Source organism: Herpailurus yagouaroundi, unplaced genomic scaffold (genome assembly GCF_014898765.1).
Source record: "Herpailurus yagouaroundi ecotype Mexico unplaced genomic scaffold, PumYag 28, whole genome shotgun sequence".
Taxonomy (NCBI): Eukaryota; Metazoa; Chordata; class Mammalia; order Carnivora; family Felidae; genus Herpailurus; species Herpailurus yagouaroundi.
This window is the reverse complement of record NW_024412376.1, coordinates 20624489-20638750: the sequence shown is the minus strand read 5'-3', so window position 1 is coordinate 20638750 and position 14262 is coordinate 20624489. Positions and strand designations below refer to the sequence as shown.

At 38.2% G+C, this 14262-nt stretch overlaps 1 protein-coding gene and 1 long non-coding RNA gene across 6 annotated transcripts in view; one reads left to right on the top strand and one right to left on the bottom strand.

Moving 5' to 3' along the window:
- The window catches only part of LOC121027361 (uncharacterized), a 147263-nt gene that overhangs the window by 41057 nt on the left and 91944 nt on the right, over positions 1-14262 (top strand). The gene's annotated exons all lie outside the window — the stretch shown is intronic.
- The window catches only part of MFAP3L (microfibril associated protein 3 like), a 136347-nt gene continuing 128532 nt past the window's right edge, over positions 6448-14262 (bottom strand). For 4 of the 5 annotated variants that reach the window (XM_040470654.1, XM_040470645.1, XM_040470670.1 and 1 more), the window contains exon 5: positions 6448-6534. In XM_040470654.1, coding sequence (XP_040326588.1) covers positions 6470-6534 — 65 coding nt within the window. In that variant the 3' untranslated portion in view covers positions 6448-6469. Of the gene's footprint in view, positions 6535-13462; positions 13483-14262 lie in introns of those variants that run through there. The other variant, XM_040470689.1, reaches the window with a different exon arrangement.

The window sequence follows — 14262 nt, the reverse complement described above, 5'->3', positions numbered from 1 at the left end:
TCTTGACTTTCTGATGTATTCTGTTGATCTATCTTTTCATTGCCAAAATCAAACACTTTGGATTTCTCTAGATTTATAACACATTTGAATATCTATATTTTCTATTAGTTTATGATCCTGACATTATTATTATGTTTATTTCTACTTCATTTCATTATGGTTTCATACTGTTTTTCTTTCAGAATTACTGTGATTATCTTTGCTTAGTGCACAGTAAACTTTTATAAATGTTACATGTGTAGTTGCAATAGAAAGCATGTTTGCTGATGAAAATTTTCATGTATAGCTTTGAGGTCAAGAATGAGAACTGGATTGCTTCTATCTTCTGAATTCTTATTTGTGTGTTTATTTTCTGAAAGCTCATTCATATTCTGAGAGAGGTATGTTAAAATCTCAGAATATCATTCTGGATATATCACACTTCAGCATTTTTCCAGCTTTTCAATTTTTTAAAAAGTTTATTTATTTATTTTGCGAGAGACAGAGACAGTGAGAACTGGGGTGGGGGGGGTGGAGGGGTGGGTGCAAAGAGAGAGGAAGAGAGAGGGAATCCCAATCAGGCTCTGCACTATCAGTGAAGAGTCCATTGTGGGGCTCAGACCCACAAACCGCAAGATCACGACTTGAGCCGAATCCAAGTGTCGGACGCTTAACCAACTGAGCCACCCAGGTGTCCCACCAGCTTTTCAATTTAATGCAATGTCACTTGGTGCAAAAATATTTCTGATCATTATGCTACTTTGGTGGGTTGTAACTGTTATCAATAACTGTCCTTTCAATCCAATTAAATTCTTTTTTGCTTCAAGTCACTTCTGTTTTCTTCCTTCTTGCCTTAGTTTGGTTATATTCTAATCTATTCCCTTATGTTAATGTATTTATGTCATTTGACTTAGGTGTCTTTTATAAACATATAGCTGGACTTTGTTGCTGCTATTAATATAGGCCTTTAACTGATCCTTATTTGTTTTGACTGCTGGCATGATTGGTCTTACTTCTGCCATCATATTTTAGGCTTTTTGTTTTGTGTTTATAATGCTTTCTTGAATTTTTCCCTCGACCCTTCCTGGATTTGTTACATTTTCTTTCTTTCTTTTGTAGTAGACTTTACTTTTTAGAACACTCTTAAAGTTCATAGAAAATTGAGCAGAAAGCACAGAGAGCTCCCGTATACTCCTTCTCCTCCACCCCTCCACACCACAGTTTCCCCAATGTTAACACCTTGTACTGGTGTGGTACATTTGTTACAATTCGTGAGTGAATATCAATACACTATTATTAATTAAGGTCCATAGTTTACATCAGAGTTCATTCAGTGTTGTATACTTCTATCGACTTTGGCCAGTGCATGATGGCCTATATTCTCCATTATAGTACCCTACAGAATGGTTTTGCTGACCTGAAAATCTACTGCACTCCATCTGTTCTTCTCACCCCCCTTCCCCCCATCTCAAGACCCCAACAACCACTGATCTTTTTATTGTCCTTATAGTTCGCCTTTTCCACATTGTTATATAATTGGAATCATACATTGTGCTTTCTTTTTAAAAGATTTATTTTTTCTTCCATTAAAAAATTAAGACTATATATTTTTAGAGCAATTTTAAGTTTACAGCAAAATTGAAGGGAAGGTACAGAGGTTTCCCATATACCTGCTGCTCCCACACATGCCTAGCATCCCCTTTTTATTATGCTTTCTTTTTTCCTCTTTTCCCTACTCTAGAGGTCTGGAAATTATATATCCTGAATCTATATTACTGGTAGATGTGCCAACATTTTATTAATCATTTTGTAACTATGCTTCTCAAGCAAAATAAAAAATTTAAACTATATCTGAAAACTCCCCTATAACTGGATGAAAAGTTAAACATCCCTTACTTATTCCTTCTTTTTCTCTTTTCTCAATGTCCAAATTTAGTTAAAATAATCTGAATTTTTACTTCCAGTTTGAAATGAAAATGTTTAAATATAGTCTGTTCTAGTTAAGAATCCTTTCTTAACAATTGCTTTAAATATTACAAGTACTTTATCACGTCTACTTAACAGTAAGTTTTACTGGGTTCGCAGCTCACTGCTTTTTCTTTTATACCACATCTTTCTATTTCTTGAGGTTTTTATTCTGATTCATTATTATTTCACCAGACTACTTCTTTGAGTAATTTTTTAAAATAAAGGAGGTATAAAAGAGAAGTTTTCTGGGTCTGCCTGTGCTGAAACTGACTTTCCTTTGTCTTCATGGAGGAGTGATCCTTTTACCTCAGAGTGCTGTCAGTGTCACCCCACTATCTCTTAGCATTTATGTAGCAAATGAGAACTTCGGTGTCAGCCCTAGTGTCTTTCCTATGAGATAATTGTTTATTCTGAAGCTTATAAGATTTTCTATTTATCCTTTGAATTTCACATTTTTCATCAGGATATAACTAGGTATGAGTTTTCTTCCATCAGAATTTCCTTTAATATGCCAAACTCATCCCCGCCTTAGAGGCTTTACACCAGCTCTTCCTTCTCGTTGGAACGATCTTCCTCCACTCATTGCAAAATTGCCTCCTTCCATCATTAGGCCTCAGTTTAAACCCCTCAAATCCTTCACTGATCACCGTATCTAAAACATCTTCTAATCATAGTCATTCTTGGCCATATTTATTATTCTGTTTTATTTCTTCATAGTAGTTATCATGGTCTGATATTCTTGTATTTATTTATATGTGCTGATCCCGCGCCCCCCCCCCCCCAAGAAAACTGGAATATACATTCCATGAGAGCAGAGACCTTTCCTATTTTATTTACTGTGTAGCTTTGGCTCTTATAATAATAGTGCCTTGTACACAGGAAGTGCTGGATGAATGACAGAGAAAAATATGAAATAGCAGAAGTTGATTTTCCTCTTTCTAGGATTTTCCACAAGATTTTCCATGTAATCAATTCTCTTTCCTCTATTTAATTTTCCAGTCTCCTAAAACTTCGTCCATTCTTCTGGTCTACTTCAAGGCTTTTGGTGAGAAGGAACTACGCACGCACACACACACACACACACACACACACACACACACCTGCAAGAGGGCAAATATATACACACAGAATGAAACTTCAGGGGAGAACTGAATTATTCAGTTGATTTAATAAAGTTCACAAAATCTCTGGAGTGTGTGGTAGATCTCCCATCCTCTGTTACACATTATTTAAATTATCTGAAATATGATCAAGTTTTTATTCTTGTTTACTGCCTAGTCACAGTCAAAGAGTATTGAATGGTGCTTTTGTTGTGTCTTGCAACTATGATTTAACAGATAGAAGGGTTATATTGTAAACTGATCTGCTTTGTTAGAGATTTAGTTTAATATGGTTTGGTTCCACCAATGTAATTAGACTTTGGCAATGGAAGTTACTCTCAGAAATCTAATGTTAATATTAGAGCCATTTTCCTCAGCTATTATATCTGGAACAAGTGGTTATGACTAAAAATTTGTATTTCTTACACTAGTGTTTTTTGTTTACCACATCACTATCTTGTTGAAAGGACCAGAGTTGAAGTTAAAGCTGTTTTGGGTAAAGTTTTGCAATGAGAAAGTTTTATTCTATTGGTAGATACTAGGTGTGCTATAAATATGTTGAAAGTATGAATATAGGTAAATAGTAAAAAGGGTTCAAACATATGATTAGTTATTCTTTACTTTTTGTTATTAAATCTTTCTGGGATGATTAGGGATCTCACTGAGGACACAGAAGGAAGAAAGGTGAACATGATGGGAAGAGAAGAAAGTGCTTATGCTTGGATAAATATGAGCAATGACTTTATGTTGAATTTCTGCAAAATTCTCAAGATTTGTTGTTACTCTATAAAGCCAATTTGTTATAGGGATTGCTGAACAGGAAATGTAATAACTGTATCAAAACTAGTAGTCATTAGAGCTATTCACTAAATATACCAGTTCTCTGTCTGCCAGGCATGTGGTAGAATCATATTTCCTGGTGCCCTTGTGGTTGTGTGGGCTTTGAGACCACTTGTGGACAATGAATTCAAAGCAGAAATGACGATGAGAAATGTCATGGTTAAGTCAGAGCATTTCATTAGTGAGGTGAGACCTTCTAGAACTCTCTTTTCTTGGGGTGCCTAAGTGGCTCAGTTGGTTAAGTGGCTGACTTCAGCTCAGGTCATGATCTTGCAGTTTGTGGGTTCAAGCCCCACATCAGGCTCTGTGCTGACAGCTCACAGCCTGGAGCCTGCTTCAGATTCTGTTTTTCCATCTCTGCCCCTCCCCTGCTCACACTCTGTCTCTGTCAAAAATCAATTGAAAAAAAAATTAAAAAAATTTTTTTAGAACATCTTTTCTTCTGGCATGGTTATTAGCAGGGGTCCTGATAATTCCTTCTCCATTAGTCTGGGTCCTGGAGTGAGGGTGATAGTGTTCTCAGCTGAGTACCAAGAATCACTGATCATATATTGACCATATATTGTGAATTAGAAATAAATATTTCTTGTTTAAGACACTGTGTATTGGGGTAGTTTGTTAGTGCAGCATAGCCTAGCCCATCTGACCAATACACAGAACATAAATAACCTACTCCAAGGGAAAGCTTTACTTAATCTCTTATTTTAAATTCTATTTCTGGGGGCGCCTGGGTGGCGCAGTCGGTTAAGCGTCCGACTTCAGCCAGGTCACGATCTCGCGGTCCGTGAGTTCGAGCCCCGCGTCAGGCTCTGGGCTGATGGCTCAGAGCCTGGAGCCTGTTTCTGATTCTGTGTCTCCCTCTCTCTCTGCCCCTCCCCTCTTCATGCTCTGTCTCTCTCTCTCTGTCCCAAAAATAAATAAACGTTCAAAAAATAAAAATAAAAAAAATATTTTAATAAATTCTATTTCTGAACCCCAGTCTCTCACTCCCAATTCTCTGTTTTATTTCTTATGACCTTCCAACAGCTTTTGGATTTTACTTCAGCATTCAATCTTGAATTTTACTGACTTGCCCAACCTGATGGACACAGATAAAACACATATAACTTTCTTATAACTTTAACAGTTGAGGCATGTATTCTGTCTTCATCTTCCATTTCTATCATTTACTCATTTCTTTATTCATAAAACAAAATACTGAGCATTTTCTATGAGCCAGTTTTAACCACCAGGATAAATGGCAAACAAAAAGTCAGAAATTACATTCTATTTGGAATGCTAACAATTAATCAAATAATTATACAAATAAATGTAAAATTACAACAGTGCTAAGTGCTATGAAAAAGAGATATACACATTATCTGCCATCTGTCTATTGATAATAATGAAACAAATGAGACAAAATGTTTATAATTAGATCATGTCCATATATAGGAATGATGGTATACAGAAAATTTTGTACTATTTCCACAACTTTTCTGGAAGTGTGAAATTCTGTCAAAATTAAAAAGGCTTTTTTCAGGGTAATAATTGGTGTGATAGGATGTACCTTTACTAGCCACAATCATCTGGGTTGGTAATCTCAGTTTAGTATTTGATTCAAACTCTTGACCAAATTGTATTCTTTGGAATTGCAGTCCCTATTTCTATATCTGTGCTAATCATTGTCCCTGCAAAACCTGTAGCACACACATGATAATAAAATGAAAGAAAATCCATTTTAAATTGCCTTTGTGTTAAAGTCAAAAGCTTTTCCCTTTTTATTGTTTTTAAAAAGTGATATATAATAAATGTAGGCAATCAGGCAAATATACAGGAGACCTAATAAAAAATGAAAATTACTCATCAGTAATCAGTCACTGACAATTACTATTAACATTTTGGTCAATTTCCTATCATATACTTTGGTTTTCATTGAGCAGTATTAACTATCTGTTGTATTGCAAACCCTGAAACTTAGTTGCTTAAAACGATAAACACTGGGGTGCCTGGGTGGTTTAGTTGGGTAAGCATCTGACTTGATTTTGGCTCAGGTCATCTCACAGTTCATAAGTTCAAACCCAGCGCAGGGCTCTGTGCTGAAGGCGCATAGCCTGCTTGGGATTCTTTATCTCTCTGCCCCGCCCCCCCCCCCCCCACATGGTGCTCTCTCTCAAAAATAAACTTTAAAAAATAAACAAACAAAAAATAATAAACACTATTTCACAATAATCTTAGCTGAGTGGTTGTGGATCAGAGTTTCTAAATTTTTTTTTTTTCAACGTTTATTTATTTTGGGGACAGAGAGAGACAGAGCATGAACGGGGGAGGGGCAGAGAGAGAGGGAGACACAGAATCGGAAACAGGCTCCAGGCTCTGAGCCATCAGCCCAGAGCCTGACGCGGGGCTCGAACTCACGGACCGCGAGATCGTGACCTGGCTGAAGTCGGACGCTTAACCGACTGCGCCACCCAGGCGCCCCAAGAGTTTCTAATGAGATTGTAGTCCAGTTGTCAACTGGGATTGTAGTCATTTATAGGGCTGGAGAATCCATTGGCTCCCAACCACGTTCATGTGGTTATTGGCAAGAAGGCTCCCGTTTCTCACCAGGTAAGCTTCTCCATAGAGCTAGTGACATGGCATGGAAGCTGGCCACCCACAGTGAGTTCTAAGAAAGAGAGAGAGAACAAAACAGAAGCTATAGTATTTTATAACCTAATCTGGAGAGTGACATATCATTTCTGCTGTATTCTAATGGTCATACAGGCTAACCCTAGTACAGTGTGGGAGACAAGGGTGTGAACATAGTACAAGGGTGTGAATACCACTGGGTGGGAATCAGTGATGGACCGTCTTGGAGACTGGCTACCATATCACATTCTATCCCAAGCATTTTTACCACATTATAGAATATTTCCTATGCCCTTGTTTTAATGAAAATAATATTTAGTTTATCAATAATTCAATCTAATTACTGTATTAATAATAATAATATTTAATTGTATTATATTGCTGTAGGCCTTCAAAATCATATATAAAGGGACATTACAAGTTATGAGGCTGTTATTTTTTTTAAATTACATGAGGGGCACCTGGGTGGCTCAGTTGGTTAAGTGATTCTTGAATTTGGCTCTGGTCATGATCTCACAGTCATGAGATCAAGCCCTGTGCTGGACTCTATGATGAGTGTGGAGCCTGCCTGAGATTCTCTCTCTCCATCTCCCTCTGCCCCTCCTCCACTTGCTTGGATGCACACACTCTTTCTCTCAAAATGAAATGAAATGAAATAAAACAAAATAAAATAAAATAAAAATGACACAGAATTTATTCATTGAACCCAATCAGTGCTGGCCTTTAAAGAGCTCACCTTGGGGAGTTTTGAACTTACTTCAGTGGTGTTAGGTTATTGTCACAAACACGCTTGGGATTCTTTTGAAAGTACAGTTGGATTCTTGTAGCATATTACCTTCAATCAACTCAAAGGTGATATGAGACAGTTATGTTAACAAGCAGAACATATGTTGAATTTATTCTTGTTCTTCTGCTGTTCAGTTGCAATACTGAACCAGATGTATTAGTAAAAAAAATGTGTTTCTAACACTTAACTACAGCTTAACAAGATGATATTTCTTTGCAAAATAAATCACATTTGAATGAATTATGCATGGGAAGCACATGCTGATTCAGAGACTTCAGCTCTGTGGGCTCTGAATGTGCCCTACCCTCTGACCTTAACTTTCATGTACACCCACCTGCCCAGTGAGTATCCTGAACTTTTTTCCCTTTAAGTATAGTTCTTGGAGGGGCACCTGAGTGGCTCAGTCAGTTAAGCGTCCGACTTCGGCTCAGGTCATGATCTCGTGGTCCGAGAGTTTGAGCCACGCGTCGGGGCTCTGTGCTGACAGCTCAGAGCCTGGAGCCTGTTTCAGATTCTGTGTCTCCCTGTCTCTCTGACCCTCCCCCATTCATGCTCTGTCTCTCTCTCTCTGTCTCAAGAAAATAAATAAACCTTAAGTATAGTTATTGGAATAAGTACTATATTTACAGAATTTGTATTTATATAAACTTACATCTTCCAAAGTGTAATATTGTATTCACATTAGCCATCAATTTTTTTTGCCAAAAGGAAATCATGGATTATGAAAGCAACATTAGGACAGAATCAAATCTTATTTGACTTTGTTTCCACATGGTGCCTAGCACACAGTAGGTACTTAGTACATGTTTGTTGAATTAATGACACATTAAATCTTGTGCCATAAAAAAATGATGCTTAAGTTAATGATGCTTAGCTAGCAATCTAAATCTTAAAAGCAATCATGCTGATACTTGGTGCCACTGTTTCCTTTTTTTCAATTCTATGTTGTGGCATTATAGAATTTATTCATTTTTTAAAGACTTTTTAAAGACTTTTTAAAGCATTATTTGGGCTAAACGTTTATTCATTTTTCAGAGACAGAGACAGGGTGCAAGTGGGGGAGGGGCAGAGAGAGAGACAGAATCCGAAGCAGGCCCCAGGCTCTGAGCTGTAAGCACAGAGCTTGACATGGTGCTCAAACTCACAAACCATGAGATCATGACCTGAGCCAAACTCGGATGCCCAACCAATTGAGCCACCCAGGTGCCCCAAAAGCTGGAATCATATTGTAATTTTCCCTGAATTTGTATAGCTTTAGTTGTGCCTTTCCCACCCTAAAAACTATTGCAGTTATTGGTTTTCTCCACAACACCCAGAAAGATGCATGTGTGTACCGCATATGTAATCATAGTCTTTCAAACAGCTACTCAGAGGGTAGGATGAGGCAGTGGGGAAATAAGCAAATTGCTACCATTCTCCAAGAAAGCCAATGTTATATTAGCAGTTCTATTTTGGAGGAGGAAAATAATCCAATTTCAAGGCTGGCATAAGTATTAGGCTCATCACTCACTCACTTCCTTACATAGGTGGCAGAAAATTCTGTGATTTCATGCCAAGCCCTCCAACAAAGACACAGCATGGCTTTTTGCCTTACTTGGTTTCTTCCTATTTTAAAGTGAAAATTTATACTTCCAAAAAGAATTACAGGCAGCTTCCAATACTGAAACATTGAGACCAGACCATTAAAAATAAAAACAGTTCAAATCCTAATGAAAGGAATGGAAATTCCCTATAGGAGTTCTATAATGAGAAAAGTCATTGGTGCCCAGAAACATTCTGAGTATTATGCATTTAATGAGGCTCTACTGAAACCTTGGGGAACTAGCCATTCTCTCAATGTAAATGAGCAGTTCTGTCAGCATCATCCTCAATCATTGGTTACCTCTCTGTCTTTCTTTTAAAATTTAACTTTGCACTTATAGAAAAGTTGGCAGAGTAGAACAAGAACTCTTGAATACCCTTTACCAAAATCTATCCAATTGTTTACATGCTCCCCTATTTCCTTGATCATTCTCTCTCTCTCTTTCTCCTTCCCCCCGCCCTAACTCTACACACACACACACACACACACACACACACACACACACACACACACACCTTTTGGGGGAACTATCTGAGTGTAAGTTTGAGACATCATGCCCTTTAACACGAAATACTTTAGTGCTAAGAAAAGGACATTATCTTATGTAATCAGTACAATTATCAAAATCAGAAAAAATTCACAGTGATATTATACTTACCTAGCTTATGGCTCTTACTCAAATTTTGTCAATTTTTTGGCTTATGTTCTTTCGAGTAAAAGAAAATAAAAGTTTTCTGGCCCAGGATTCAATCCAGGAAGACATGTTACATGTTGTTTTAATATCTCTTTAGTCTCTTTGAATGTGGTACACTTTCTCTGTCATTCTTTGTGTCTTTCATGACCTTAAAAATTTTGAAGAATATTTTGTATAATGCCCCTCAAGTTGAGTCTGTGTGGTCAGATTTAGGTTATGATTTTTGGTGAGGATATCAGAGATGTGATGCTGTGTCCTCCTTCATGCAGCATGTCAGGAGACACGTGATGTTGGTTTGTTCCAATGTCAACTACTTTTTTGAAAGTCTACCTTCTATTCTGTGATGTGAGGCAAAATGGTAACTTCTGAGACTTTTGGACTCACAAGTTAAAGGTGGCCCTTTAATAGTTATTCTCCATTTGTCTCCATCCTGCATCCATTCTCTCCCCTTCATTGCTTTACTCCATACCCTGGAGGCTGATTCCTGGGGACTGTATCACCTGGGCTTGTCTGCTTCTGGCTTCTTAACAGACTCAAACAATGGAGAATGCTAACAGGAGATCAAAGTATGAGGTCAAGGAATTTATTACCCTGGAATCTTCACTGCTTTGCTTTAGCTGCATATCTTTGGCAGTGGCTACCCCCTTCCATAGTTTCTGCTCTACTCCAACTCTACTTGTCCTCTCAGCCCAACAGTGGTAGTGGCTTCCTGCTGATATTAGTCTCTAGGTGCCTCAACATGCCTCGCTGGTTCTCTTAACTGCCTATAGGCCTAAAAGTAGTCCTTTGATGAAGATTCTTCATTTTTTTAAAGATCTGAGTTGAATTCTGTTTTCTGCTAGTTGATGAAAATATCCTGAATAAAATGATCTGCCATTTTTGCAGCATTTAATTAGAACAATAAAAGCTTAGAAGAGAAATAGTTAAATATTTTATCAGCACATATCCCAAGTTGATAACAGATTAAAATTTAGTCCAAAGGTTATGTCCAATAATTATTTATTTGATTATAGTAACCATAAGTATTTAGATTTACATGGCATCTTTCCTCCAAAGAGTTAAAGGCTGGCAACCAAAGACAGGTAAGATAATTCTAAGTGACAGAGCAAGGGCCAGTCGTAGAATCAAATACAATTAAACCAATACAGATATAGTATTTTGCAATTCAAAGTGCTTAAAATACTCATTATAAAATTGCTTCTTCACAGGGATTCTGTAAGACAAGTGCTGTTAATATTGTCACCAGTATATAGTTGTCCAGCTCTGAGTTACTACTACTCGTCAAACGGGCAGAATGTGTCTCCCATGCCCTGAGTTAGGGCCTGTTGTCTCCTCTAGGATCCTTCACTCTCCTCCAAGGTACTTTCTCCACTTTCTAACACCTTTTACTTTGTCATAGTCTCTTACTTTTAGTTATCTTGCCCTGCTGATGTGTTAACTGATATTTAAGGTAATAGCTGATAATAATTTAAGATGTCACCTATCTTAGGGGGGCTCTAAGTTTTAATGGAAAACTCTGAAAGAGTTCTCTACTCAAAGGAAGGAAGATTTAATGGTGCAATCACATTTCGTAATTTGATATCACATTCTGGAATAATGAAATCCTACATACCACCTATTTATAAGGAGAGTCTGGGTGTGGCCACCAGAAGTACAGGGAATATGGTGTATACCTACCATGAGGTACAGCAGATAGAGAGGAAGTACTTTGGGTTTGCTTCTTTCTTTTTTCCTGAAGACCTATTTGCTTTCTTGTGAGGATGTAAGGGATTTGGAGATGAGGTCCCTGAGGCATCTGAGCCTGGTTGTGTGATAGTCTAGGCTCTAGCATCCTATATTCCTTTAATTTTTAAGGGAACAACAGGAAGGGTGACAAATGGATGGCTCCCATCATCAGAACATTAGAATGGAGAACCATTTACTCTACTTAACTGTTCTCAAAGAGTGATGTATAAATGAAAACTTGGAAAGCCACTCCAAAATCCTGCTGGCATCTTACTCTCCCACAAAACTGTCATAAAGAAGAAAAATTTGGGTTTTGTAAAGCATTCCTTTTATAATGTGTAGCTGTCTTCTTGGTTACAATAGGTAATTTCTCCTAGGTTAGGAGTATAATGTTTATTGGGTTTAGCGTAAAATTCCTGGAATGGGCAGAGAAAAAGTTTGAAATGTTAAGTTTTCTTTTCCTCCTTATTTGTTAGGAACAGCACCCAAAGGGCTTAGGAATAATGATGGTATTTCTCCTATCCTGTTTTTTGCAGACCCAAACAAATGGAGGCAGTGCAGAACCAATCTCTGTCCTTAGCTCCCAAGAACCTTAAACTATGTGTCATTCCCGAACAGTGCATGAGGCAAAAAGCCATGTCTGTGGAAGGAAAGCGGGTCATAACAGAAGGGAGATCTACGTTGTGCCTGGGGAGAGTGGGAAAGACTAGTTATCAATGAGCAACTCCTTGTACTCCTACCCTGGACCCGCTCAGAATATTTGAAACTGATACCTTGCCAGATGATCTGAGCCATATCATCCCAGCACTTTCGAGAAATATCTCTTTTTCACACAAGGGAGAATTAGCTACCTTTCTTTCACCCAATGGTGGTAAACGCATAAATAACTTCCCTTGGGATTTGCAGATAGGATCAATAGTTTGTTTCTTTTCCCCTTACTTGACATGAAGGTAAGTTTCTAAAACAATTTTATTCCTTACTGCTGACATCTTAGTATATGTTGCTTTCATCCTTCATTTTTCAGCATCATGAGTGAACACTCATTCTTTTGACATTGGCCAATCCAGTCTCAATTCCAACCCCAAGCAGTCTGCATTCCCAATCAATGTTTCTACATCATTTATTCAGCAGTGACCCAGAAACTGCTGTATTCTAAATTCAGCCTGTGCAAAGTTTTAGTCGTTTCTTTCCATGTAAAAGTTAAAATTTAAAAAACAGTGAATGGTAAGAAAAGATTAATTTAATATAAACCTAACACAGAGACAATACTGCTCATAGCTTTGCCATCTGGGGTTTTCGTAAATTAGATTTAGATTATCTTTTACAAACTGTAGTTCACCTTCAAAGAGGCCAAATGCTATTTCCTGTCAGTTTTCTTAATTACCTGTCAAGCATAATTCCCCCTTTCTGAGCCTAGAACTGATTACAGTGAGGGAGGCATAAGCCACAGCTGATCCTGCCATCATTTACTAGCAAAACAAAGTGGCTAAAATCAATGTATTGCTGCTGTCAGCCAAATTTTAGAATAAAATGTTTAAGGGGCAACTGTTCTCTTCTTCAGAAAACTATACAGATGTAGAGGTTCCTTATTGTCTGGGGTTTCCAGATCCACCCCCCCCCCCACCCTCTGATTAAGAAAGCCCTTACATATGAAAAAAACTCCCCCTGTCCGGATGCAAGGACTGGTGAGTCATGGAGCCCAGAGAAGCACAATAGTCCATTATTAGAGTTAGAATATGTAGGTGTTAAAAAGGATTGCAAAAAAACCCAGTCCTCACTTTCAGCCAGCCTACACATATCCTGGCTGTGAATCTACATGGCACATTCAAGTTCTCGGAATGGTGCTCATTTTAGTCTTATGATTCAGAGTTTATGCATATTCTTTGAAATCCTATAGGGGTAGATGGTATACAAAAGCAGAAAGCAAGAGCTGAAAGAGCAAACATCTCCAGTGAAGGTAGAGGAAAGAGAGGAGAGAAGAAGAAATAATAGCATCTTGAGATTTTCCTCTTGTTGCTTTGTGGGTGGAGTGACATCTACTTCTGGTTCCATTTATTTCTCACTTTGAGGAGTGTCTGTGATTTTTCTCTGGGGGAGTGATAATATTGATTTGGGATATCTCCCTATATTGAATTATGCCAGCTTCTCCTTGAGAAGTTATGAATCATTCTGCATTGTGTGCTTCCATTCACCTACCCTTGAGAGGGAGGAGGAAAGAAGAAGAATATGCAGGTATTACAAATTGGACATATCCACACATGAATGTTCATGCTGTTACCTCTGATGGAATCCGACAGGTCTGTTCACTGACCTTCCCACTCCTCTTGTGCATCATGCCCCACCCTTGCCTCACTGGGAATGGTCTGTGAGCCACTCCTGTGTACAAATGCCATTCACCCTTCCAAGTTCAGCTTAGGTCTCTATCGTCCACAGCGCCTTCCACCAACACTTCTGGACTCTTTTAAGTCATTATTGCACAGCTTCTGTATATGTTTCTTACTTGTTTTTATTTTCCACCTGGAATGTAAGCAATTCCAGGACCATATTGTTGATAAATGTCTTTTATAGTCACACAGCAGCAAGCACAGAGCACATTGTGGGCTCCTCAGTAAATACTGGTAGAAAATGTGAGTTGTAAAGAACACTTAGGGCTAGGAATTTACTGCCAGAAAGAAGAGAAGGGACAAGAAGGGATGCAGAAGGGGTGGGAAACTCAGCCTAAAGCCACCCAGCTGACCATTTGCTTATGAAATACCTTCACCTGTTCTTGGAGAGAGTGGAATGTGTATTTGTTTTCCATATCCAACAGCTGAAGGATAAAAATGTCCCAGTTTAAATCTCTTTCTCAGGCATCAGTCTGGTCTCTAACTGGGTTGCTTTTCTCTTGGGTTTAGTTCTCCAGGGAGTAGGCTGGGGGACACTTGTGCTCCTGGATCCAGGGAGTCCTGGTGGGGGAAGCACTGAGAAGGCAGTGTCT